Source organism: Lynx rufus, unplaced genomic scaffold (genome assembly GCF_022079265.1).
Source record: "Lynx rufus isolate CCGP_SWC_20201006 ecotype Redwood Valley unplaced genomic scaffold, mLynRuf1.p SCAF_11, whole genome shotgun sequence".
Taxonomy (NCBI): domain Eukaryota; kingdom Metazoa; phylum Chordata; class Mammalia; order Carnivora; family Felidae; genus Lynx; species Lynx rufus.
In genome coordinates, this window is record NW_025814825.1 from 68,220,497 (window position 1) to 68,245,946 (window position 25,450).

General features: G+C 64.9%; 1 protein-coding gene across 4 annotated transcripts; it reads left to right on the forward strand.

The window, feature by feature from the left end:
• Window positions 1-153: 153 nt before the first annotated feature.
• On the forward strand, window positions 154-24,839 carry PWWP2B (PWWP domain containing 2B). Of its 4 annotated transcripts, none has more exons than XR_006960968.1 (4): window positions 154-278; window positions 9,171-10,765; window positions 24,179-24,348; window positions 24,426-24,839. XR_006960968.1 is itself a non-coding variant. In XM_047073639.1 (4 exons), the coding sequence occupies exon 3, from the start codon at window positions 9,277-9,279 to the stop codon at window positions 10,750-10,752; it is 1,476 nt and encodes a 491-aa protein (XP_046929595.1). In that variant the 5' UTR covers window positions 238-278; window positions 8,054-8,259; window positions 9,171-9,276; the 3' UTR covers window positions 10,753-10,765; window positions 24,179-24,839. The 4 variants fall into 4 exon arrangements, 3 of the variants coding, with proteins under 3 accessions (XP_046929594.1, XP_046929596.1, XP_046929595.1); XM_047073639.1 differs by adding an exon at window positions 8,054-8,259 and having other exon boundaries at window positions 238-278; window positions 24,179-24,839; XM_047073638.1 differs by having other exon boundaries at window positions 24,179-24,839.
• Window positions 24,840-25,450: the final 611 nt, after the last annotated feature.

Below are 25,450 nucleotides of genomic sequence, written 5' to 3' on the forward strand. Positions count from 1 at the left end.
CCCCGGCCCGCTCGCGGTGGCCGCCCCGAGCGGAGCTTTGTGACGTCAGGCGGCCGGCGGGCGGCGTCACGCGCGGGCTGACCCGGCGGCGGCGGCGGCGGCGGCGGCGGCGGGGCGGGGGCGGGGGCCGGGGCCGGGACGCGGCGCGGGAGCATGGAGCCTCGGGCCGGCTGCCGGCTGCCGGTGCGGGTGGAGCAGGTCGTCAACGGCGCGCTGCTGGTCACCGTGAGCTGCGGCGAGCGCAGCTTCGCCGGGATCCTGCTGGACTGCACGAAAAAGTGAGCGGGGGCGGGGGCGCCCCCCTCCCCCCACCCCCGGCGGCCGGCGCGGGGCGGGGTGGGGGTGGGGGTGGGGGCCCGGACCGGCTCCGGGGCGGGGCAGGCTCGGCGCCGGCGCCCGCTTTCGGTTTCCATCCCCCCACCCCCCACCCCCGGCCCGGGGCTTCGGGGCGCGCGAGCGCGGCCGCCCCTCGGGGGGCCCAGAGCGCCTCTCAAAGTCGTCGCGACTTGCGGGGCGGGAGCGGCGGTGGGCGCCCGGGGCGGGGGGGAGAGTCCCCGCGCCGCCGCCGCGTGCCGCCGGCTCCCGAACTCCGCACGTCTGCCATAATTAACGCACTTTTCTTTGTTCAGACGCACTGTTGAATTCGGCTGTTTTCAGAATTGTCGGTTGGGGGGCGGCGGGGGAGCGGGTTCAGATGCGCGCCTGCCCTGACCTGCCCTGCCCTGCCCTGCCAGTCGCTCACAAGTGGGGGCGTCCTGTCTATCGCCCTGGGTCCCCCCAGACTCCTAGGAGCGACTCGGGGCTGAGGCTTGGACTGATGGCAAGCAGTTGCGTCCAGCGGTGGGATTTAACCCACGCAGCGCGGCCTGGGGCGCGGGGGCCCCGGGCAGTGTGGGAGCGAGAAGGTGCCCGTGGAGGTGCTGAGCGGGGGCGGGGGGCGGTGGCCGCAGGAGCCCTGCTTTCCGGGGTGGAAGGGGGTCCCCGGGCAGGCCTGGGGGCACCTGAGACGCACCTGTGCGCCCGCTGCAGGGACCCGGCGGCAGGAAGAGTCTCCTGGATACAGTGTCACATGGTAGTGAGCTGTCGCGCAGATAAATGATTAGGCATTAATCAGGCACTAATGTCTTGGCGCTCCTGCTGGGCCTTATCTCCAAGCTGAGAGCAGTAAATGGCTCCCCTTGCGGAGGCCCAACTTTTTCCCTCCGTGGAGCCCAGATCTTGCAGTAGCGGGGACGTGGCAGGAAGACCATCACTCTTCAACAGTTACCCTGCTGGCATCATCTCTTTATTAGACGTGCCAGAAGCCATTTATGCACCAGTCATGTGATTTAACATATGGCCTCCCGGGTGACTGTCGCCCCGCTCCGCCCTGGCTACCACAGAGAGTGCTTGGCGGGACCCGGTGGGGGTGGGGGGCGCGGGCTGCAACATAGCCACCTGGAGGCTGCCAAGCCTGTACCCCGCCCCCCCCCCCCCCCCCGGTGGCCAAGGTCTCCTGCCCCTGATGGCCATCACTTCCTCTCTCGGGCAGGACTGCCAGCTCGGTCCGTCCCTGCTCCCCTGTCTGTGCGGGGGGCTGTACTCAGGCTTTGTCTGCACAGCCCTGCCTGGCCTTTCCTCCCTGGAGAGGGGCACTTGCAGCAGAGGCTTCCCCCCCCTCGTTTTCTGGGCTCCCCAGCTCAGCACAAGGGAGGCTGTGGGCCCCTCGGCTTGTGGGTGGCAATGTTTGCCGAGATGGCAGCCTCACCCTCCTTCCTCTCTGCCTCCAACTGGGCTCCCCTCCCCGAGGCTGTGGCTAACCTGGTGTGGAGATCAACAGCCCCCCTCATAGAAGCCAGCGGGCCGTGCTGGGATCCCCAGTGTGGGAACTGGCAGCAGCACGCTGGTGGGCGTCAGCCCTGCCACGGCCACGTTCAGCTGTAACCAGAGTGGCCCAGAACCGAGGCACCCTCGCTGGGTGCAGCTCTTCTCAGCGCTGGCTCTTTCCGATTGGCATTGATCCCTCCTCCTTGTGGGGAATCCCGAGACCCCCTGCGGCCCCCGGCGCCTCCAGCCCTCCAGGGCGTGGTCCCGAAACTGCCCACCCTGGGCTCCCCTCCTCTTGCCACTTCTGGTTTCACCCTGCCTTCCGCTCTCTGCCCGTGATGTTAAGGACTCAGCCCTCCTGTCTGCAGCCTGGTCACCAGGTGGGGTCTCTTGGCACCCCGGGCGGGGTGTTGTGGGCCGCGGTGTCTGGCCTTGGGCTGCCGTGTCCGTGGCACCGATCCGCCTTCCCTGGGGCCGGTTTCTCCTCCTCGGTGCCTGCTGCCCCTCCCCGACGTGTGACAGTGGCAGGGCCGGTCAGTGGAGGCCCCACCCTGGGTGGTGGCGCTGGCCGGCCGGGAACAACAGCTGGGACCTCCGATTGCACACAGCCGCCCACCTCTGGGAGCCCGCGGGTCCCAGAGCAGTGGGGTCGTCCTAGGTCTGTCGAGGGCAGCGAGGCCGCAGCTGTCGGTGTGCCCGTGGTGCGCGGCCAGGCACGTGCCAGTGACTGTCATCGTCAGCAGCCTCCAGCGTCTGTGTGCGGGCCTGGGGTGGGGGGTGGGGGGCCGGGAGCCTGAGTCTCCTGCAGGGGTGGAGCAGTCCCAGGGGAGGGGTCCCTCGTGCAGCCCCCCATTTCCCGTCCCAGAGCGGGGCCCATGAGCAGTGTCACTCTCCGGGCATTTGGGAAGTGGCATCCCCTCCCTTGGCCCTCTGAGAGGCAGATTCCCGTCCCCAAATGTGCACAGGAGGACGAGAGCTCACAGAGGCCCCCGAGATCTCAGCAGGTGTGTGGAGCTGCTGGGGCCGGTGCCCAGCTTCCTCCCACCCGAGCCTTGAACCTGCTGCCAGGTTGCTTTGTGCTCTGAAGGAAGGTCCTCCACTGCTGAGGGCCTGCCCTCTCGTGCCTTCACCTGCATTCATTGACTCCCTACTGTGTACCTGGGCTGAGTCCCAGGAAGACTGTGCGCGGACCCTCCAGCTTCCCTGTGAGGCTGTGCTTTCTCCTGGTGGAGTAAGGGTGCAGGTGGCCCAGGCCTGCCCCGAGTCTTTGGGCTGGGGTGCCGGGCGGGTGTGGGCATTGTTTTGTGGGTGGTTTGGGGGTACCCTGGGGTTGAGGTCCCCCAACCGGGGTGGCCCTGGCTGAGGCATGGCCCCAGGACAGCAGAGACCCGAGCTACCGGTAAAGGAGAGGTCTCGAGAGTAACGGGAGCCCCGAAGACCAGCTGCCCCATCGGGCCTGATGGCAAACCCCAGGCCCCCAGCCCTCATCCCCGAACTGGTGTTTTTCAAACTTCCCCAGTTGTGAGTCACCCAGGGCGCCATTACCGTGCAAGATTCCTGGGCCTTTGTGACCCACACCCCACCCTGGGAGGTTGGGACTCCAGCCAGTCAGGAATCCCAGCAGGCCTGTCCCCGGGCAGGAGAGCACCCCTGTTCCATCCCAGGCGTAGCCCCTGGTCCAGGAGGGAGGCTTGGCCACTGGTGACCGGTCCTGGGATGGTTCACTGGGCAAACAAAGATGGACACCGGGTCCGGGCCCTGCTGAGCACTTCCTCTTTGCCTTCAGGGGCCAGAAGGGCCGGGAGCAAGGTGCCCTGTGTGTCATGGGGTGGCAGGGTCTGCGGCTGGCAGGCAGCTGCACCCAGGGGACCTGGCCAGCGTGGAGGTGATGAGGGGGTGTGGACTGCGGGAGCCCTCAGATGGCTTAGACGAGGGTGCGGTCAGCTGAGCTTTACTGGGATGATGCTGGTGGTCTGGGACTCGGGGGGCCAGATGTGACAGCCTTGCCCCATGGCTTGTCCCCGAGACCCTGGGTCTACCCATGGGGGCGGGGCGGCCTCCCATGTAGACAAGGGGTCACTCTGGTGTCCAGGCTGTGACTTCCCCTGCCAACCTGTTTTTCACAAGTCCCTGAGCAGAAGTGGACCCGGAGGCCTCCACACCCTAGAGGCCTGGCAAGGCCACCCTACCTTCCCTGTGCCAGCCTGCTCCTGACCGTCCCTCGGGGCTAGGCCCTGCAACTCCCTGTGTGCAGGGCTGCAGAGGAGACAGACTGCTGCACGTGTCCTAAACCAACGTCTAGAGTCGTGGGGGGAGGGGGGAGGGAGGTGGGGGGCAGGAGCCTGGCCGCAGGGTGGGCCTCACCATCGGGACTCAGGCCTGTCCTGGGGCTGCAGGCTCCTCGGATGGACCCCTGGGGCGTTTCTGTTCCAGAAGCCACGTTTTCTCACCTCTCTACCGGACACCGGGGTAGCCTCTCCCTGTGCGAGGTTGAGGAAGGAAAGTCCAGGGCAAACGTGGACCTGGCTGGGGTCGGAGGCCGCTGTCAGGTTCCACAGATGCTTGGATCCCGAGTCGGTAGAGCGGCGAGGCCGCAGGGGAGGCCGGGAGCTCTGGCAGGCGGCCGGGCCGTCTCCTCCTGGCCACGGGCCAGCTCGGGCCCGGCTGCTCTGGGGGTTTGCTGAGCTGGTTGCATGGGTGAGACCTCAGGGAGGGCGGGTGAGCCGAGGCCCGGCCGCTGGTGTTTTGCCAAGGACTGCAGGCTAGGCTGCTTCTCTCTGGGCCCGGTGTCCATGCCAGATGGCCGTGCCTTCGTCTCAGCAGAGTGGGGACACTCGGGGGAAAAACTGCTTTGCTTTTGGGTCTCACCCCCATCAGAGTCTCCTGGGCTCCTCACCTCGGTGTCCCCCACCTTTCCTTTGCCCTTCCCCCGGCTCCCCGAGGACACTGTGCTGAGGTTTCGTTTGGGGGCCCCCAGTTTCCTGCATGGAGACCTTGGTCAGTCCGGCTCTCCAGGTCCCAGCTCTGCACTGTGAGTCACCCCAGTCCCAGGGCCCCTCCTCACACACATCTACCCCATCCTTGGGTAGGCAACCGGTGGGTCCAGCAAGGACAGCAAAGGGCGGGACAGCGGGGCTCCAGGGCCGCCCAGCCCTCTCGCTTGCTGAGGCCCTGCGGTACCACCTGGGGGGGCACTGCCAGGCTGGCCGGGGCCACCATCCCTGGGCACGTGCCAATGTTAGCACAGCCTGGCCTCACCGAGGGGCTGGGCCCCGTAGGCAAACCACAGGCTGTGGTGTTGCCACGCCTCGTGCCCTCCGGTCCAGTTGAGGTCACCCCGCTGGAGACGGGGTGCTGAGATCCTTCGAGAACGGCTTGTGTCTCTGTGCTTGGAGGCAGTGGAGCTGAGACGTGACCAGACCCGCCGGGTGCCCTGGCCTCCCTCAGCCGCCTCGCCATCGCCATCGGCGAACCGGGCAGGGGGACGGTGTGGACCTCGCGGGGCTGGCGCGGGGCTTGGCGCCCAGGCGCCTGCTGCCCAGGGAGCGAGCCCCTCACTGACTGCTGTTTACCCGCCGGCAGCTGTGGGTGTGGCCGAGGCTGGAAGGAAGCGGCCGCCTGCGGAGTCACGGGGCCGCGGGGTCAGCCGCCCGAGTGCCGGTCCACAAGGCCGCAGCTGACATCTGGGAGCCCGCCGCACCCCCGAGGCTGTGGTCCCCACGCAGGGCAGGTGCAGGCGTGTTGCCTGGGCTCTGGGTCCTCTGTGAAGCTGTGTCTGACCTCCCAGGGCAGGGAGGGGTCACTCAGGAGCCATAGAGCACGTGCACCGGTCTCTGTGACTGTCGTAAACACGCAGGGACTTCTGAGGGGTGTGTCGTAAACGGTGAGGGGGGGAACCTCCCTGGAGCACAGCTTCGGGACCTCGGGGGTAGGGCGACAACCCCCTCTCCGCCCCAGCTGTCCCAGCCTGCCCCCCCGACGGGGGGAGGTGGCCAAAGGCACTGTCAGCCCACAGGGTCCCGCAGAGGAGGCTTCTGGAGGGAAGATGGGTTCCGGGTGAGGGAAAGGACCTGCCCCGGGGGGTTGCTCTTGGGGTGCCCCGGACCCCGGCTGGCAGGAGGGGCTCTGCACCCCCACAGGCAGGCTGGTAGGGGCACAGGCGTGGGACAGGGTGGGGCAGAGGGAAGGAGAGCCTGGGGGGGTGTGGGCTGGTTCCGAGTGGGGTGACGGCAGAGAAGCTTGGGAGGGGAGTGGGGAATGTGGATGAATCCCCACGGTCTGGTCACGGTCTGAGTGCCTGTAAAGGGGGGCAGGAAGTGGGCTTTGGGGGGCCTTGGGAACAACCCTCCAGGTCCCAGGGGTGTGGATCCTGTCTGCTGTGTGGCCTCTCCTGGTCTGTGGGACCCCTTGGTCTGTAGACGTGCCTACAGGTTTCCCTCTCAGGTTCTGGAACCTTCCTGTGGCCCTTATTTCGTGCCCACGGGTGGCAGTCGGGTGCCCACTCAGCATAGGGGCTGGTCTCCCCGGTGACCTCCTGGCCATCCTGGAGTTCCCACTGGGCTAAGGCTGTCCCTTGAGGGGCCCCTTGGGGGCTTTTTGCGTGTCTTGATGTCACCCTCTGTCAGGTCACCACGGCTGCGGGGGGTGGGGACCTCCTGCCTTCCCCGTTCTCCTTGCCAACACCCCCTTCATTTGAGGCCTCTGCATGGGCGCCATGGGTTCCATGGAGGGGATCCCAGCACCCCTAACAGCAAGAGGCAGTGAGCACGCTGGCCCAGGAGCTCAGGGTGAATGTGTGTGCATGTGTGTGTGTGTGTGTGTGTGTGTGTGTGTGTGTCTTGGTGTGAGTACATGTGTTTAGCGCTCAGAGTTTTTGCTTTGTTCTCAATGTTCTATGTTCTATGAGGCTTATTGAAAGGGAAGAGCCAGGTGCTGATTCCGGTGTGGGGTCCAGTCCCCACTCTGATGCCTGAGGACTCAGGGTGAGGTTTGGTGACAGGCCTGCTGGCCACGACTGTGGGTGGGGTGGGGGCAGCTTTGGGCCGGGCCTTGTCTCCCACACCTGGACCCCAGCAGACTTCCCCGAGAGGGCTGCACAGTAGCTATTCTGGGCCTGGCGCCTGTCCTCTGTCCTGGCTACTCAGCAGTGCCGGGGGGGAGCGGGGAGCAGGAAGGCAGCCAAGGGTAGTCCGAGCACCAGCACGAGCACGCGTGGCTGGGCGTCAGTAAACCCTGACTTACAGAAACCGGAGGTGGCTCTTGGGGCTGTGAGGTCCGTGTGCCCGGTGCCGGGGTGCAGAACCCTTTTTCCCGGTGCGGACACGACCCCGGGGCCCCCGGTTCCCCAGGAGTCCCGGCCCATCCTAGTGTGCGAGTCCTCTAGTGCAGGTGGCCAGCACTAGGGAGCAGACTCTGGTATCGCTGTTGGTCACCAGGGATGCGTGGCCTGTGGCTGCAGGGGCCGCAGCACATGTGGTCCAGGGGGATGGCCTGGCCGTCCCGGGCCACTGGGCACATGAGGAGCCACACGCCCAGCAGAGGACGGAGATGGGTGGCGGGGCTCACCGTGGCTGCTCCCCCCCTCCCCCGGAGCAGAATCCCACCTCGGAGGGAGCCGGGTGCCCCCCTGCGGCCCGTGGCTGGGTGCTCCCTCCCAGGCTGGCCTTACAGCTCCCCCCACCGCTCTCCCTTGCTCACAGTTACAGGTTACAGTTCGGCTGTCTGGCCACACAGAGGGCAGGAGCAGTCTCCCTGGGGCCCGTGGCCACGGTCCTGTGTCTGTGGACTCTCTGGTCATGAGGAGATGAATGTGAACCCCCTGCCCCCACACACGAAGACTTTAGTTTCAGAGGATGGCCGCATGTAGACAAGAGCTTGATAAGAAAGGAAAACCGTGGTTTCCGGGCTTTTGCCACGACCTTGAACGAAAACGGGGCAGTGTTCACACGGTGGGTATGCCGCCATATTTGTTAACTCATCGACCTCGAGACCGAGGACCTTGGGGGGGCGATGTCCCCGCGGGTCACTGCGCCTGGGCCAGTCCCGCAGCCCTCTGCGGCCGGCTCCCATGTGGCCTGTGCCCGCTCCCGGCCGGTCCGCGGCACTCGGGGGCCAAGCTGGAGGCGGTGATGTCCTCCGCGGTGGGCCCTCTTAGCTGGCCTCGATTCTTCTGGAGAACAGCAAACGGAGAAACCATTTGGAAATAGAAAAGGCAGAAGCGTTCATTTGTCGTTTCTACTTCGGTTAGGTTCGTAGTGGACGGTGAGCACAGAAGTGCCGTGTTTCCCTTAACTTGGCGGAAGAAGTCTGGTTTTGTGCGTAAAAAGTAACAGGTTTTGGCAAAAGGGCCTCGCAGGTGACATCGCATTTGTTTAGAAGTTACGCATACCTACGCGGCCTTGTTTTTCACTGTTTGGAACAGTGAGTGTCTTCCTGCTGCACCGGGTGTCGCTGGTGAGTTAGTACGGCCTCCCAACATTCCCGGCACGGGGTTCCGGGGGGAGGGAGCACTGACCACCGACTTCAACAACGAAACACCCCAAGGTGCCCAGATGTCTGAATGGAGGCTGCCTGGCCCGACGCTTCCCGGGGAGAGGGCAGGCCTGTGGCTGCGGAGCCCTGTGGGTGCCGCTGTGCCATTGGCCTTGGCCGTGCGTCCTCGTGGGAGAGGTCCTCCTGCCCTCTTGTGTTCCCTTCCCATGGGTCTCGTGGCCCTGTCGACACTGCCTGGCCCACTCTCCTTCCTGGAGCTGGAGGGCCTGTGGGAGGGCCTGGGGGTGCCCGGCAGGAGGGGTGGTCCTTCCAGGCTACGGTGGCCAGGGGCGGTGTGGGTGTCACCCTCACCCGAGGGCCGTGGAGACAGCTGAGACCGACTCAGCATTTGGGAGGGAGCCATCTCACTCCCAGACCCAAAGCTCTGGTTCGGTGGCTGACTTCTGTCCTCTCTGGGCTGTGGAGGCCATTGCTGCCCCCACACATGGCCGGCGCCTGGGACCCGGCTCCCTGAGCTTGGGGGTCTTCCCTTGGGAGGAGGGAGAAGGTGGACGAGGCCCATGAAGAGCAGCTGGCCTGCTCAGGCCGCGTCACAGAACCAGAGACCCTGTTCTCGGGCTCCCAGGGCACCCTGGGAAGTCTCCATCTGCCCCCATTCCCCTCGTTACCGTGAACCAAGGTGTGGACGTCGGGGCCCTGCGGACCCGAGAGCTGGCCGCCGTGCTGGTCACGAGACTTGGTGGAGCACGTGCCTCCCCTGAAATGTCCCACGTGGTGGACGCGTGGGGGCGTGTGCCTCCCCGGGTGGGCCGGGGCCAGGTGCAGCGGTGTCCTCCCGTCCTGACTCTCCCCTTCTGTCTCCCCTCTGCCAGGTCCGGCCTGTTTGGCCTGCCCCTGTCGGCCCCGCTGCCCCAGCCCGAGGACCCCCCAGTCAACGGCTGCCACGGCCCGGCCCCCGCGGAGCAGGACGGAGAGGCAATGCAGCTGGGGACAGTCCCTCCACCGCCTCCCGACGGGGACCAGCCGCCCGAGACTGCAGACCCCAAGCCACCGCTCGTGCCCCCGTTCCCACCGTATTTCGAAGGCGCCCCCTTCCCTCCCCCGCTCTGGCTAAGAAGCACCTACCGGCAGTGGGTGCCGCAGCCGCCCCCCCGGACCATCAAGAGGACACGCCGGCGTCTGTCCCGCAACCGTGACCCGGGTCGGCTGGCCCTGAGCCCCATCCGCCTGCGGCCGCGCCAAGTACTCTGTGAGAAGTGCAAGAGCACGCTGAGCCCCCCCGAGGCCAGCCCCGGCCCCCCAGGTGCCCCGAGGCCGCGCAGGAGGGTGGGCAGCGGCCCTGGCTTTGACAGCGAGCCCCGCAAGCCGGAGGACCCGGCCGGCGGCGGCGACCCCGCGGCCACCACGAGGAGGAGCAAGAGGGAGAAGCGAGAGGAGGACAAGGCCCGGGTGCCACGGAGCCCGGCCATCAAGATCTCCTACAGCACGCCCCAGGGCACGGGCGAGGTCGTGGAGATCCCCTCCCGCGTGCACGGGTCCCTCGAGCCCTTCTGCCCCTCCCAGGCCCTGCACGGCGGCGGCCAGGACCCCAGCGGGCCCAGCGCCTCCATCCCCAAGCTGAAGCTGACGCGCCCCGGGCCCCCTGGCGCCGGCCTGCCGCCCCCCAAGATCCGCCTGAAGCCCCACCGCCCGGGGGCCGGGGAGCGGGAGCCCGTCTACAGAGCCGAGCTGGTGGAGGCGCTCAACGGCCACGGGCGAGGCCCCCGGGCCAGCTCACCCCCTCTCCTGGGCCACGGCTCCGCGGGCCGTGGGCCGGCGGACTCGTCTTCCGGAAGTTCTGGCGAGGACGATGACTTCAAGCGGTGTCCCCAGGGCAAACCCCAGCAGGACGGCCTGGCGTTCCTCGCCGCCTGCCCTAGGAGGGGGACGGACTGTGCCGGCGAATCTGTGTGGAGCAGCGACAGCCTGGACGAGTCCAAATCGTGCAGCTCGGAAGTGCCGTCACCGGACACGTGCGACCTGTCCGGCGACGGTGCGTCTGTGAGGTCCTCGTCCGGGGCCGCGAGGCAGACGGTCCCGCCCCTGACAGTCAGGCTGCACACACAGAGCGTCTCCAAGTGCGTGACTGAGGACGGAAGGACCGTGGCCGTAGGGGACATCGTGTGGGGTAAGGTTCATGGTTTTCCTTGGTGGCCAGCGCGTGTCCTTGACATCAGTCTTAGCCAGAAGGAGGACGGGGAGCCTTCCTGGCAAGAAGCCAAAGTCTCGTGGTTTGGTTCTCCGACTACGTCATTCTTGTCTACTTCAAAACTCTCCCCTTTCTCTGAGTTTTTCAAACTGAGATTTAACCGTAAGAAGAAGGGGATGTACCGGAAAGCCATAACGGAGGCCGCCAATGCCGCGCAGCCTGTGGCCCCGGAAATAAGGGAGGTCTTAACCCAGTTTGAGACGTAAGCCGCCCGACCAGGTGAGCGCGCAGGGCTGCTCCTGTGCCCCTCCCGCCGCTCTGCTGGGAAGCCTCCGCCCTCTGGCTGGCAGTTGGCAGAGAGGCCCGCTTAATGGCAGCGGCACCCTGCCTTGCGGTTCGCGGAAGAGAGGCTTTCCGAATCGAGTCGTGGGGGATCGTCAGCCACCGTGCGGAGAACAGGGCTGGTTGGTGTTTTGCGGCCATTTTTCCAAGTGCCGCGAAAGATCTCCGTCCCCTTTTATTTGCGTCCTGGAGAAGGCGCGGGTGTTGGCGGGGGGGGGGGGGAGCTTCCTCTTGGCCACTCACTCTGAGGGGTCACTCCCTCTTCTCTCCCCACGCTGGGGCCGCAGCCCCTCCCTCCTGTCCCCAGTGGGTCCTGACTTGGCCGGCTGCCCTCAGATGCCACTCGCGTGGCCTTAGCCCCCACCCCCCATTCTGGCCGGCGTGTGGTTCCCGGACCTGTGTCGGTCAGGTGCTCCGGGGTCTGTCCCTGGGCCGGTGTCCTGCCCTCTGTCTCCCCTCCAAGAGAACTCTATAGGGCCTCCCACCCCAGGTCTCAGAAGGAGACCCCATGGGCCTGGGGTGTCACCAGGCAGCATGTGGGGTGGTCACCATGTGGGGTGTCAGGAAACGGCCGAGGGGCAGAGGCTGCCCGCCGTGAACTTCCCGGGGGGCCCAGGATGCAGGGAGGGGCTGGGTGTGTTCCCATCGGAGGGCGTCGGCTCTGGGGCCTGAGCAGCGGGGTGTGTCCAGCGGTCACTGGCCCCCATGGTGGCCCCCCAGTGCCCACTCCCCTCCCTGTCCTTCCCCACGGCAGGAGGCGGGTCCCGTGCAGGCTGCCTGCATTGGACCCGAGGGCGTGTGGTGGGGCCCCCCTGTGGAGGTCAGGCCATGGCCCTCTTCCGGGCCCCTTAGCCTAAGGCCCAGGCCCACAGAAGCAGAGAGCGGGGAGGCGGGGTGTCAGAGGAGCACTCCTCCACCCCAGGGGGGCCTCTGCCTCAGTTTCTGTGACCTCTAGCTGACCTTGTCCGGTCTGGTCCACCTGCCTGTGTGCCTGTCTGGTGCCAGTTTCCCAGCTCGGGCCTTCGGGCCTCAGCTGGGCCGGCCGACGTGTGGTTGGGAAGGGGTTGGTGGGGCACCTGGCGTGGTCCCTCACTGCTGCGCCACGTGTCTGGGGGGGTCCTAGGATTGAGGAAGCAATGGCGAGGGGTGCGCCTGGGCAGGGTCACAGCCAGGACTCCCGAAGCCTTGTCCCCACCCTTTCCTCCACCTGCTTCCTGCATCGAGCCTGGTCGCTGCCCCTGAAAGACTCCCGGGGGTCCAGACGCAAACCTGTCCTCCCCCGAAGCAGGCACAGCCCTGTGACCTCTGGGTCTTTGTGATGGGGCGTGGGCGCCCTGTGTGTCGGGGGGAGTCTGGAGAAAGGTCAGGTGCTCTGGGCATCTCCCCGCTCTGGGTGTGTCCTGTGGGCCCCGGGACCGTCTGTGCCCTCTGCTGCCCCCTTACCCGACCTCTCTGCTCACCAGGCCCCTCCTGCCCTTGGCCTGGTCTGGGGCCAGGGTGGAAGCTGGGCACCTCCCCCACTCGCCGTGGGCCCGTGCTGTCAGCGAGGATGTGGTGAGCAGTCAGTCCTCGAAACCGACCTTCAGATCCCCGGTCACAGCGGGCAGTTCCTAGGGACGTGAGCCCACCACGGGGGGGGGGGCATGGGGGGCATGGGGGGGTGGCAGTGTGGCCTGGTGGGCAGGGAGCCCCTGGCTGGGGTGGTTCAGGGCTGGCTCTGTTTACCAGGAAGCAGAGGGAAGAATCTCGCCGGACAGGTTTGCCTGCTGTAGGGGCCCCGTGCCCACAGCCCGGCCTCCTCCCCGCTCCCTTCCCCCTCCCTCCCGGCCTCCCTCTCCTCTCTCTTTCTCTCCCTCTCTCTGTTTCTGTCTCTGAGCATCTCTCTGTCTCTGTCCCTCTGGCTTCGGGGACTGTGCTCATGCTGTCCCCAGCGGTGTGTGGGGCTCTGGGAGCGAGGGATGCTGGCTCTTGTCGGCACCAAAGCACAAAGTGGTCTTGCCCGAGTGACTCTTTAGTTTTGTCGTATGAGGACGGAAGGCTGCCGTGAGGTCCACGCCAGGCAGGAGGCTCATGGTGCTGGTGAGCGGGAGTCTCCCGTCCACAAGATTGCTTTCGAGTGTCAGCGGTGCTGTTTGGGCACCAGGCCCTCTGCTCCTCCAGGGGGGAGCCGGGAACTGCCTTCGCCTCGCACGGGAGCGGCATGGTCCCTGGCACCTGGGCACGCCTGGGAGGAGGCCGGCACGGTCCTGCCGCTGGGTAGGGGTTGCTGGGGACGGTTGTCCTTCAGGCCACGTCCACCGGCTGCCGACTGGCCCTGCTACCACCCCCTGAGGCACTTGCCGAGAGCCCCTCGGCCCCGGGGGAGAATCTGTGCTGCTGACCAGTGCTCGTCAGGAGGAAAGCAGCACACATCGTGGGGGCAGCTCCCCCCCGGGGCCACCTGGTCCCGAGACTCCTCCGTCCCACTTTGCAGGGTAGCAGGAGGCTCAGCTGAGAGGGGCGTGTCCACGGGGACACTCTGGAGAAGCCCCGAGCCATCCCGGGACTCGGTGGCCAGGGCACCGGTGAGAGCCCAGCCCGGGGCGGGCTCCGGCGACAGGGCACAGTGGTCCTCAGCAGGCACTGACCTCCAGGGACAGACATGGGGCCACCTCGCAGGCCCTGGCTGCTTGTTTGCTGCTCTGGCCCCGAGGGCTGGCATCTCTGAGCCTCATTTTCCTCATCTGTCTCGGGGTGACCGTAGCACCTGCCACGTGGGCCGGGTGGTGAGGGAAGGGTGCCCAGCGGGTCTGGTAATGACCCGTTGGCCATCGCCTCTCTGGCCCCTCCCACGTCCCCTCCCCCAGGTTGCCACAGGCTGCATCCCTGGGGTGGGGACGGGGTTGTGCTCCTGGCTGGATGGGGCGGGTGTCCCCCTCCTGACTGTGACGCTCCAGGGGCTCCAGGGGTCACAGGGCGAGGCCTTTTGGGAGCTGACTGGTCAGGCCTGGCCTGCAGGCAGGCAGCGGTGCCTGACAGGTGAGGGTAACTGCTCCCGAGGGTGGCATCCCGCCCACGGAGGGCCGAGTGCCCCTCCAGATGGGGGTCAGAGGGTGCACGGCGTCAAGGAGGGCCTCCCTTGTGAGTCACGTTCCCCAGACTTGTGCGTAATCACGTGCAGGAAGGTGCTGAGAAGGGGCAAGGGCCCCACAGCAGAGTGTCTGGTGAGGAAGCTGACCTGGACTAGGTATCCGGGGAGGCTGCCTGGAAGAGGCGACATACGGCTGAGAACCGAACGGTGAGCTGATCATGAGCTAATAGGGCGAGTGCCTGTGGCCTGTGGCGGGAGGAGTCTCGCACTTTCCAGGGTGGGGCAGGAGGCACACAGCTCGGGGAGGCCAGCGCTGCAGCCTTGTCCTGAGAGCAGAGGGTGCCGTGGGGGCCTGTTAGGCAGAGGGGTGAATGGCCCCATTCGGACTGGAAAGACCCCTGGCTGTGGGGTCAGGGGTGGGGAGGGGGACGGGGGGGAGGGGACAGAGCAGGGAGCAGGGATCTGAGGCCGGAAGAGACCAGCCAGGGATGCTGGAACTTGGGGACCACGGTGGCCAGTGTCTGAGTGCCCGAGTCTCGGCTGGCGGGCCAGCACTCAGAGCAATGTTGGACCTGGGGTCGTGGACCCGTGGAATGATCTAGGCCCCACGGGATGGCTGCTGGAGGGGAGGAAGCTTTGGTGCGGCGGAGAGGCAGAGCAAGGTTACGGGGTGTGAGGCCTGGCAGGGGCCCAGAGATGGGGACTGGGCAGGGAGGTGGATGGCACAGATGGGATGGGGCCTCGTCCAGCCTGCTGGCCCCACACGGGGAGAGGGTCGCGGTCATTAGGAGCGTGCCCCGCGGGGCCCAGAGCTGTGGGGACAGGAGACCTGGGTCCCGGGGGCCCTGAGAGCACCCTCTGTGCAGCACTCGGAGCTCAGGGCTCTACTGGGCAGAGCCGGGTGGGGGACGGGCTGTTGGCAGTGTTCCGCTGAGGCGTGGGCCAGGCTCTGCGGTACCTGCAGGGGGTGGGGGGGGGCACAACGCCGCGCGGGGTCCCTCCCTGCCTCTCGGGCCAGTGGGACACTCCCAGGCTGCATGTGAGCTGGAGGGGCCCCAGCGCGCCCCTTTCTGCCTGAGCCGCCGGGGTGTCGGAAGGCAGGGAGCTTTCCGAGGTCACAGAGCAGCCCCCTCGAGGGGCCAGGAACTGGGTTCCCGCTTCACTGAGCGAACGGCGTCCGGAGGGTTAGCTGCAGCCACGGTCCCGAACGACCACATGCGGGGCCGCCGGAAAGAACAGAAATTTATTCTCCTGGCTCTGGAGGCCAGAACCCCAAACTGCAGGCGTCTGCAAGGCTGTGCTCCCCCCGGAGGCCCCAGGGGAGGATCCTTCCAGCTCTCGGGGGCTCCCAGAGTCCCTGGGCTTGTGACCGCACCGGTCACATGGCCTCTCCCGCTCCTCAGTGTCCAGTCTCCCTCTGCCCCCCTCCTGCAAGGACCCCAGGGTGGCCGTGCGAGAAAGCCAGCGTTTCCTCATCAGAGCCCTTAATGTGGTCACACCGCAGCACCTTCCCTGCAGAGGGTGACAGTCCCCTTCCAGGGGTGGGGCCTGAAGTCCTCGGGGCCCCAGTTGCCCAGTGTCCCCTCTCGTCTGGTCAGCAGATGTTAAGGGCCTGTGTGTCCACCCAGCTTGGGTCCCCCAGCCTCGTCCTTGACAGGCCAGCTGGGCTCAGGGACGGGTCAGCGGGTGGTGAAGGGGACTGGAGCCTGACGGGGTTGTGTGGTGCTGTTCCGGAAGGATCCACCGCCCCCCCCCCCCCCCAGGGAGGCTGTGCCCGTGGGCGGTGGGTCCTTCAGCTGGAAGTCTGCGTACATGTGCTGCGTGCTGGGCCGGCTGGGGCAGAAGCATCCGAACCCCGTGTCCAGGGTTTCACTTTCCTTGTCTGTCGTGCCTTCGAGAGCAGGGTGCTTGAGCTGCGAGCCCCAAACCGACTTTTCTCTTTTCCCAGCTGTAAATAAAAAGGTGCTTCCGCGTCTGGAGATGGGTTTTCAGCTGACTTCCTGCACTGCTTTCAGGGAACTCAGGTTCTCCGCGAAGGTTATAATTATTTTGTTCCCGGAGGAAACTAAGGCCTGTAATTCTGAGAATTCTGAGCTTGCTGTGGGCGCGCAGGCCCTGTCCGACCTCCCCCCTGCCGGGGCCGTCCCCTCCGCTCCTTCTGCTTCTTCCGGGCAGTGCCCTGAGTGCAGGGTGGCCGGGCAGGGTGCAGGTAGGCGGGGTGGGAGCAGGGGCAAGGCTGTGCTGGGAGACTCACGTGTTTGCAGCAGGTACCTGGAGCAAGGGGCTTCTCCTGACTTCGGGGAGGGGCTGCCTGTACCCCCAGGGAGAGCACGCATCGCCCTGGATGTCATTGCTTCCGTGCCCCTGCCCCCCCCCCCCACGCCTGCTCTGAATATTCACCCCTGGCTCCACGAAGCTTCAGCACCCCTGGACCCGGCACCTGCCCTGGGGTCAGAGGTCCAGGGGTGCACGGGGAAGGGCCCACATTCTGCACGCCTGTGCCGTGGGACTCGAGCAGCACCGCCTCCACCAGGGCCCCATCTTCTTCAGAATCACTGTTCAGGTCTTTCCTTAGCAACCTTCAGTGACACCCTGGGCATCCCGTAACCTTTGGATGCAGTCTTGCAGGACAGGTCGGCTCCCAGCACTCTGCAGAGTGCCCAGGGAGCTGTCACAGCACACAACCTCGTGGGACATACTCACTCCCGTCAATCCGTGCAATGATTGCCCTTTCGGGGCTTCTGTCACTCCGTCCCCAAGGGCTATCCCGGCAGGTTAGCTCAGCGGCTCCCAAGCCGTGGCCATGCTTTGTACACAACCCAGGATTCCGGCTTGTTTCCCGCCCACACCTGGGGCTGGCCGTTCCCCAAGGGGTCCTGGGTCCTCTCGAGGGAGGGGCAGCTGGTGATCCCTCCCCCGTGGTTTCCAAGCAGACCTAGGAATATCTTTAGAAGAGAAATTGACTTTGGAACTGATTTTTCTTTTCTTTTTCTTAAATTTTAATGTTTATTTATTTTTGAGAGAGAGAGACAGACAGACAGACCACGAGTGGGGAAGGGACAGAGAGAGAGGGAGACACAGAATCCGAAGCAGGCTCCGGGCTCTGAGCTGTCAGCACAGAGCCCGACGCGGGGCTCGAACTCATGAACCGTGAGGTCGTGACCTGAGCTGAAGTTGGACACTTCGCCGACTGAGCCACCCAGGCGCCCCACCACTGATTTTTCTAATCCAGAATTTTTACTTCTTGGTTGTTTGGTTTGCATTTCTGTTCTCTTATGCTGAAAATCTTGCTTGTTAATGAAATTCACATGGAGTTGACTTTTGAACAACGCGGGCTTGACCTGCACAGGTCCACTTGTACACGGACTTTTTTCCGATTAATACACAGCAGTAGTGTGAATGTTTGTAAATGTAAAATTTTCTCTTCCTTCGGTTTTCTTAATATAACGTTCGCTTTCCTCTGGCCGGCTTTGTTGTAAGAATACAGCATATAATACATACAAAATATGTGTTAACTATGTTGTTGGCAAGGCTTCCAATTAACAATAGTTTTGGGGGGAGTCAAAGTTTCACATGGATTTTTGACTGTGCCGGGGTGAGTGCTCCCAATCCCTATTTAGGGGTCAATGGTATTAATTTTCTATGTAAAAGTTAATGTGTATATACAATAAGTCAAATATTAAATATATGTAAACCATATATTTGGCATGTAATATATCAGCTGTGTAATATATGTGGAATACTGCTACTGGGTGATTAATGGGGATACTCCAAGGTTTCCTTAAGGATCTTAGTGTCCTTGGGGTGGGGGCTATGTGTCAAGTTCCTCTTTCCAAGTCATCGAGACAGTTTCTTTCTCTGTGGTTGTTACGACCTACAGTTAGGGTCATTTATTTCATTTTACGTTCCATTTGTAGATATTCCTGTGTGTTTTGTAATTCCGTGCTCATGGACGTGACAAGGGTCCCACGTCAAATCGGTGCAACCAGTCCCATCTGGAGACGTCTGGCTCTGCCCTGGCGCCCCCAGTGTTGGCTGATCTTCCTGAGTTTGCGACATAAGCGGGCACAGATATGGAGCCCCCTCTCCCCGCTTGGGCGTAAGCAGCGTCCACACCCCCCAGGTGCCCCACTGCGCCTCCGACCCGCACCAACCAGATGCTGGTGGCCGTGTGCAGAGACCATGTCCCCATCCTGGCAGAGTCCCCGGGCCCACCGGCACCCTTGCGCCTTTCTAAGCCACGTCAAGATGGGGTGTGGGCGGGGGGTGTGAGCACGTAACCAGGCAGGAAGGTCCTTCAGGCCTCGGGGGATCTGAGACTATGACTGGACCCAGTAGTGGGAGTGCAGGTGTAGGGCAGACAGGCCCCCGAGAACCCCCAGGTTCTCCCCATGCCCTGCCCCTGGCACCGTGTGGCAAAGCCACAGCGGCTGCCTCGCGCCGTGCCTGCTGGTTGTTGCCTCTTGCTCAAGGCTGTTGGTCCGCGTCCCCCTCTTGGAGAAGCTCTCCCAGAGCCCCCTGTGCACAGCTGTGCCTGACAGGCCCCCAGCTCGGCATGGTCACCCTGCACCCTTCTTTCCATCAGGGCCCCTTTGACAAGCCACCCCTCCATTCTGTGCTGCCCTGTGTGGGCTCTCCCTCAGGTAAGTAAGTTCTTGTGAGCTCAGACCCTCGCAGCAGGGGCCCGCGGCACCGGGGAACGGGGTTGTGGCACCCCATCCCACACCTGGGGACGCTGGTTCGCGGGAGGCACAGAGCCGGGGTTCGCCCCCAACCGGGCCCTCCACTGCACAGCCAGCACCCTCCGCCCCGCCTAGGCCTTGGGGAGAACTGGTTGCCTGATGTGCCCACCAGCCCGCAGCACCCCGGGCAAGAGAAGGTGCTTCCCAGCTGGAGGGGTAGCTGGAGTGGGGGAAGCCGCCCGGGAAGGGGATCTGGGGCAGGTGGGCAGGTTGGCATCTGCCCCGGGGCATCTCTGGAATAAGAACCCTGAGCTGGAGGCTCCCACGTCCAGCGTGGACAGATCACGTGTAGCCCGGGCTCTCCTGGGGATTCTGGACACCTCGACCTCAGCCCCGGGCCCTCCCCGGACAGAGGGGGAGCACTGGGAGCGGGGCGCCTGGGCCTCTGGACCAGAGGGTTCAGGCCACGCATCAGCTTCCAAATATCCGGGGGAAACTCCTTCAAACCACAGTGGTGCAGCCCTCCATCCTGGAGGAGCCGGCATTTCTGATACCCGCATTCCTGGGAGTCGTCCACTTCCGGTGGGCGTGACTGACCCTGATTCTGAAGGCCTCCTGCCAGCGTGTCTGAATTTCCCAGAGGAAATAGCACTTCAGTGGCCTTGGGATCCCCACACCCGGGCCGGGGTCTCTGTGGTGCTGCAGGAACCATGGGGACCAAGCAGGTGGCTTTGGGCCCAGTTCTGTAGAGGAGGGTGCACGGGGGCCACAGCCAAGGCCACACGGGTCTCCGCAGGGTTGAGGGGGTGGCCGCGCTTGGCCAAGAGCCAAGGCCAAATGGCAGAGCTCTGTGTGTGTGTGTGTGTGTGTGGCCCATGGAAGGCCGTGTGCTGTGGGGCTCTTGGGGCTGGAGCGGGGTCACAGACCCAGGATGTGAGCTTAGGTGGCCACTGTGTGGCAGGCACTTCTGAGGGACTGGGCCGTGGTGGGGGGGGGGGGAAGAGGGGTTGGTGGGGGTATGCATGGGGGCGGGGTCTGCATGGGGGCGTCTGCACACACCATCAGGACGGTGGACATCCGCGATGCCCGGCCAGCGGCTGCCTCTCTCGCTTTGTTTTGTGATGCCTGGTGGTTCCCCCTTCTGCATGTGGCTGCTGGCTGATGTCACCGTGTTCAGAAGGCTTGTGGTTTGGGGAGACGGGCCTTCTTAGTTCTGGTCTTACGTGTTGGGAGCGGCAGCTCTGGTCGCCGTCACGGGACGTGGGACGCTGCCCAGCACCCGCCATGCTGCCCACCCTCCGCCCACACAGCCCAGGCCCTGTAGGGGGAGGGGAGCCCTCCTGGTCACCCCCATCTTCTCGACAAGCCCCAGCTGTGGACCCAGTCACTAGGGCACCAGCGACTCGGGCGGGCAGAGCGGCCTCGGCCGACCTTAACCATGGGGCCGGTGGTGGTGACCTCGGGGCCCCATGGGGGACACTCCTGATGGGGGACAAGCTCCTGGGAGGTCAGCCCGGACCAGTGAGGGGCAGACAGGGGGGAAGGGGGGAGGGGCTGTCCGGGCACTTGCGTGGTGGAGGTGGAGGCAGGGCCCTGCCCAGAGACCCCGGAGCCTGGGGTGGGGGTGAGGGGAGGCGGGGCAGCCGCGCTGGGCATTGGGTGTCTTCCTGCCTAGGAAGCCCCGGGAAGAACGAACTTTTCTGTGCGTCTGTGGCCGCCAGCAGCAGCCAGTGATCTCGCCTTTCCCATTGTTCCCCGCATTTTCCAGGGGGGCGGGTGGGAGGTACAGCAGGGGCTGGGGTGCTCTGGGGGGTCCCCCAGAACATCCCTGCATGACAAGGGACGGGTTCTGGGCCTGTTGGGCTGGGAGGAAGGAAGTGACCCGGCAGGGGTCCTGCACATTCTGAGGGGGGTTTCCTGGTTGCTGGGTACGAGGAGGGTGCAGGGGGCTCCCCCTTCTTCCCCAGATACCTCAAAACACCCGCTCTTCCCATGGAGCCCGGCCAAGCCGGAGCGGCGGTGGGCGAGGGCACTAGGACAGACCCGTGACCACCCTGTTTGCCTTGTCGGGAGGGGGCCTCCTTGAAGGCTCTGTGTGCTGCACGAGACAGAAAGGGGCGAAAGGGGCGGGCTGGCCGCCGCCTCTGCAGCCTGTGGTGCGTTTTTCTAACGAGGATCAGGGCTGATGGATGTTTAACGACATCTCCAAAGGTCATGCTGCTGACGGAGAGGGGCTTGGGCAGGTTTAATTATCTCCCGGCGAAGCGTGCTTGCCTTTGATGTGAGCCCCCAAAGCATTCAACGGAAAGGAAAGGGGCGGCCCGTGCGCCGATTCCCAGGTAGTGCTGACCCCTCGGCCCCCGGCAGCTCCCGCTGTGACCGGCCGTGACCTCCCCGGAGCCCCCATGCCCCTCCTCACCGTGTCTGCTGGGCCACTCAGTAGCCTGATCATGGAGGTGTGGCTGCCCAAACCCCGGTCCGGGGTGGGCTGTTGGTCCCCTGTGCGGACGCCTGCAGAGGAGCTCAGCCTGGGTGGTCACAGCTGCTTCCTGGGCAGGGACAGATGAAAAGGCAGAAAGAAAACGGTTCTGGGGGGGACGGGTTTGTGCAACAGGCCGCGATCTGGCCAGTGTTTCTCCCTAAGGGACTGTTCATCTTGTTTGGGATCTGCGTGCTCAACAGTGCAGGACCTGGGACCCCACCTCGTCTGCCCAGAGCGCGCAGAGGCTGTGGGGGGGGGGGCGGGCAGAGCCCCATCCAGCTCCCGCATCCATGGAGAGTGGCTGTCACCCTCGTCCAGCCTCCCTGAGACACCCCCCAGGCAGAGCTCACTGGGATCAGCATGCTTCCTGTGACACAGTGACTTGGAGTCATGTTCTGAGAGACATTTTCTTGGGGACCCTGAGTCAGGGCCTCTCCCTGGCCAGGGAAGGGACTGCCACCCCAGGTCAGAAACCCCTGCCCCTTGAGTGTATGTTGCTCAGGCCTCCTCCCTGACGGGCCAGGGAACTGTGGAGCCCTCTGGAGCAGCCTTCCCTGCAGGGAGTGTGGTCGGGGCTGGGGTTGGGTGTTCAGGCCTGGACTTGGGGGGACACTGTTTCCAGCAGAGGGCCTGGCATCTCGGGGCACCTCGCTCCTGGGGCCCAGCCTGACGTCTGTCCAGCTGCACTGTGGTGGAGTCTACGACCAGGGAGGCCTAGGGCCCCATGGGGTCCCCTTCTCAGGCCTTTTAGAGTCAGGGCTCCCCCTCGGGGACACCTCGATTCCAGGTGTCTGTCCTCCAGGACAGAGAGGGGGTAACTGTGGTTTGGAGTCACCCGGTCTGGGGTGCTTTGTTCTGGTCACCCTGGGATGTGGGTTTGCGTCCTGGCCTCGAGGCTTAGGTGAGTGACCTTGGACAGGGTCGGGAGCCTGAGCCCCTGTCTACAAGGCAGGGGTGGTGATGGCCCCTCAGCCCTAAGCACCAGGGCCGTGGTCATCTCCACCCTCACACCCTCCATCCCCTCTCTGCACCCACCGCCCCTCCTGCCCCCCGGGGGGCTCTTGGCCACCCCCAGAGCCCTGTGTCAGGGCCAACGCGGCTCTGGTTTGCTGCAGCCACTGAGAGAGCTCCTCTCCCGGTCACCGGAATCCGGCCATTGTGGACAGAAGAGGAAGGGCCGTCCCCTGCCCCCCGCCCAGCCGGGCCACTCACGGGTGGGATTGTTGCTGTCAGCCCTTCTGCCCCAGGGTCTTTCCTGGGCCCCTCGGGAACCTGACGCCGGGTTGGGACCTGGACGGTCAGTGCGCCTGAGCCTCGGTGATGTCGCAGGGAGGGGCCACCAACCACGGACACCTGTCGCAAGGGCAGCAGCCTTGTGTTGGAAGGTCTGGGAGGTCAGTGTCTTGTCCCCTCCACCCAGCCCCCGACCTGGGGCCAGCCGCGTCCTCCGGGGGGGGTGGGGGGGTTTGCTTTGGGCTTAAGCTCCTCCCAGCCACCTGCTTGCACCACCTCTGTGCCCCTCGAGGGCACGGGTGGGTCCTGGGGCCTTCAGGCCAGCCCCCCAGGGCCGGTGTGGTGTGGACGGGGCTGACCTGGACACACGTGTCCACACGCGCGTGCGCGCACACACACACACACACACACAGTCATTTGGCTGAGTCCAGATTCAGTGCTGGTGTTAGACGTCGCAGCCCATCCGTGCAGATACCCGTGAGTAAATTTCATTTTTGTTCAGCTCTATTCTCTGCAGAGTTGAATTTGCCTCATTCTTTGGCTGCTTAGTTTTTATGTTCTTCTCACTTATTTGTCCCCAGCTAAGAGAGATCAAACCCGTCAGGGCCTTCAGACGGCGACGATCACTGTGTGATGTGTGAACAGGCTTTGCCACCACACATGGGCCTAACGTGTCGCGGCTTTGGTGTTTCTTATGATTGTGTGTGCTCCTGGGCCGTGGCGCCGGCCGGGGCTGGGGTGTCCGTGCGGCCCCTCCCCTGCCACGATACGTCGGGTGCCCTGAGCTGTGTGTCTGTCTCTGTTTCTCTCTCTTTCTCCCCCCCCTTCTTTCTCTGTCTCTGTCTCTCTCTCTCTCTCCCCCTCCCCCCCCATCTCTCTCACACACACGCAGGGCCTCTCCGCGTGGCGGCCAAGCCTTCTCCCAGCGTGGCGGTCTCAGGGCAATCTGAGCCTTGTCTCGGCATCTCCATCTGGGGGTCTGAGGCAGGACCGGGGCAGCATCATTTCTGCTTGTTTGGTCCGAGCGCATCAAGGGGGGGCGGGTGGGGGAGCCCGGCCCCTCCTGGTGGGAGAGCAGCTGTCTGCGCCCTGTGGGCTCTCCTGGCCGGGCGGACTGTCTCCTGTCTGCTGGACGCCAGCTCCCCTCGCCCTCCAGGACCTCCTGTGACCGTGTGGCCCTGCAGACCTGCCACATGTCCCTCCACCCCCCGACTAAAGTGCAGAGAACACGTTGCCCCCGGTCACCAGACTCGGGCCAGCTCCCGTCTGGCAGGCGTGGCTGCTGTCCCCGTGCGGGGCCGGGAGCCGGGGCTGAGGTGCCTGTCCATCCCTGCGGCCGGGCCTGCTCAGGGAGACCTGGGAAAGGTTTTCTTATTCAAGGGTCTGTCCCCTCAGCCCCGGGGGGCTCCCCCACACCGAGAGGGCGTGTCCCTCCAGAGGGTGTAGGTCACACATTCTGACGGTGACACACTGGGGTCCCTCTGAGCTGTGAGCCCCAAGCCATGTGCACAACCATTTTAGCTCCCCAGTCCCCCTGGCCATGAGGGGCCAGAAGGATCTAGTGTCTCATGGGGAGCCCCGTGGTCTGGGCTCTTGAGCCGTCAAGTGTCCTGCACCTTTTTCTGGGAAATCCTGGGGCCCTGGGAGGTGGGATGGACACGAGTGGGACAGGGGCCACCCAGGAGGTTCAGCGGGCACAATGTGGCACCAGGGAGGCTAGATTCCTGGGGTGGTGAGGGCCAGTGGGAGCTGGGGGGTCCTTGAGGGTCCCTGGCGAGACAGAGCCTGAGCGGGTGCTCTGGACTGGTGGTCGGACCCCCAAGGGGCCTGTCCCCCAGCACTTGACCCCGAGGTAACCTCTTTCCCTCTCTGCTTCCCTCAAGGTCACCGACGGTGAGGGCGCGGCTGTTCTCCTGGAGCTTCTGACTTTGGGGGTGCCCTCTGCATCACCTGTTCCGTCTGAGGGGCCCCGTGTGCCTTCTGGCCAGCTGCCTGCAGAAATGCGCCAGGCCCACGGCGGCCAGCCTGCTGGGGGGTCCCCAGAGGGGAGCAGGTGTGTGTGGGGAGGAGGACAGCCCCCAGGAGCACCGCGGCTCCTCCCCGCTGAACGACTTTATTCCCCCGACTCAGGCTTTGTAGCTCCTGTGGTTTGTGAAGTTCCAGGAGCCCACGACGCCCTTCCTGCTGCTGCCTCGCCCACTGGGGCACCTAGCAGGGGCGAGGCCTGCCACCCCGCGTCCAGGTCCTGGGCCAGGCCCCCTCAGGCCCGCAGGCTTCCAGAAACCAGCTTGCACGTGTGGGGCGCTTCCTCCCCAAGCCCTCTGCGCGGGGTCTCTGTGCACTTGAGAACCCGGAACCTGCCCGGCCTCCCCCATGATCCTCCCAAAGCTGGGGGCCCGCGGGCGCCCTGGCGGTGAGGGCCTGGGGAGGGGAGCCACTCTGGGAATGCGGGAGACTTCCAAAGGAAAACAGCTTGGCCTGTTGTTTGTAGGAGCTGCTCCTGTCTCCTTTCTGTCACTTTAAAGACCAAAAAGAAAAAGAAAGAAACAGAAAACGAGTTCTGCTCCTTCTTTATTTAAGCACGAAAGAGAATGAAGGGAGGTCTGTGTCAAAGCCGCCCGGGTGGCGTTTCCGTGTGGTCCTGTGTGTCGTGTGCGGGTGGCCCCTGGAGGGACGCCCACCGTGTGTGAAGGTGGCAGCTTTGAGAAGCAGGTGGCCCGTGCCGCATTCCCTCCCCGCCTGCCCTGGGCGCGTGGCTGGTCCGGGCCTCCCTGCGGCTCCCCCAGGTGGGGCACACAGGATGGTTTTGTTCTCACCCCCTGCTGCCTCCTGGTTTCCCGGCTTGGTCTCCGGAGCCGAGGGACATCCCAGAAGGGACGGTGACGGCTCCGCCTGGTCCTGGTTTTACTGGAACATTTTGAGGGCCCCACCAGGACTGTCGGGGCCAGGCTGGGGCGTGTGTGTGTGGGGGGCACTTCAAGAGCCCCCCAGGACAGAAGAGCGTGAGACTCCCCTCCCCCCTGGTTCCTGTGGTTCTGGGCTTGACTCTGGGGGGCAGAGGGTGCGGGACACAGCAGAGCCAGAACCTCACCAGAATAGACCCTCAGGGGGAGCTGTGCTGGCCCCCAGGGTCCACAGCTGGAAGACTCGCCGTC

What these genes read in the sequence shown, in the direction of transcription:
- PWWP2B (XM_047073638.1), top strand. Translation starts at nt 154, where the DNA reads ATGGAGCCTCGGGCCGGCTGCCGGCTGCCGGTGCGGGTGGAGCAGGTC. An exon ending in CTGCTGGACTGCACGAAAAA is followed by an intron (nt 279 to 9,170) that starts GTGAGCGGGGGC and finishes CCCCTCTGCCAG; the next exon opens with GTCCGGCCTGTTTGGCCTGC.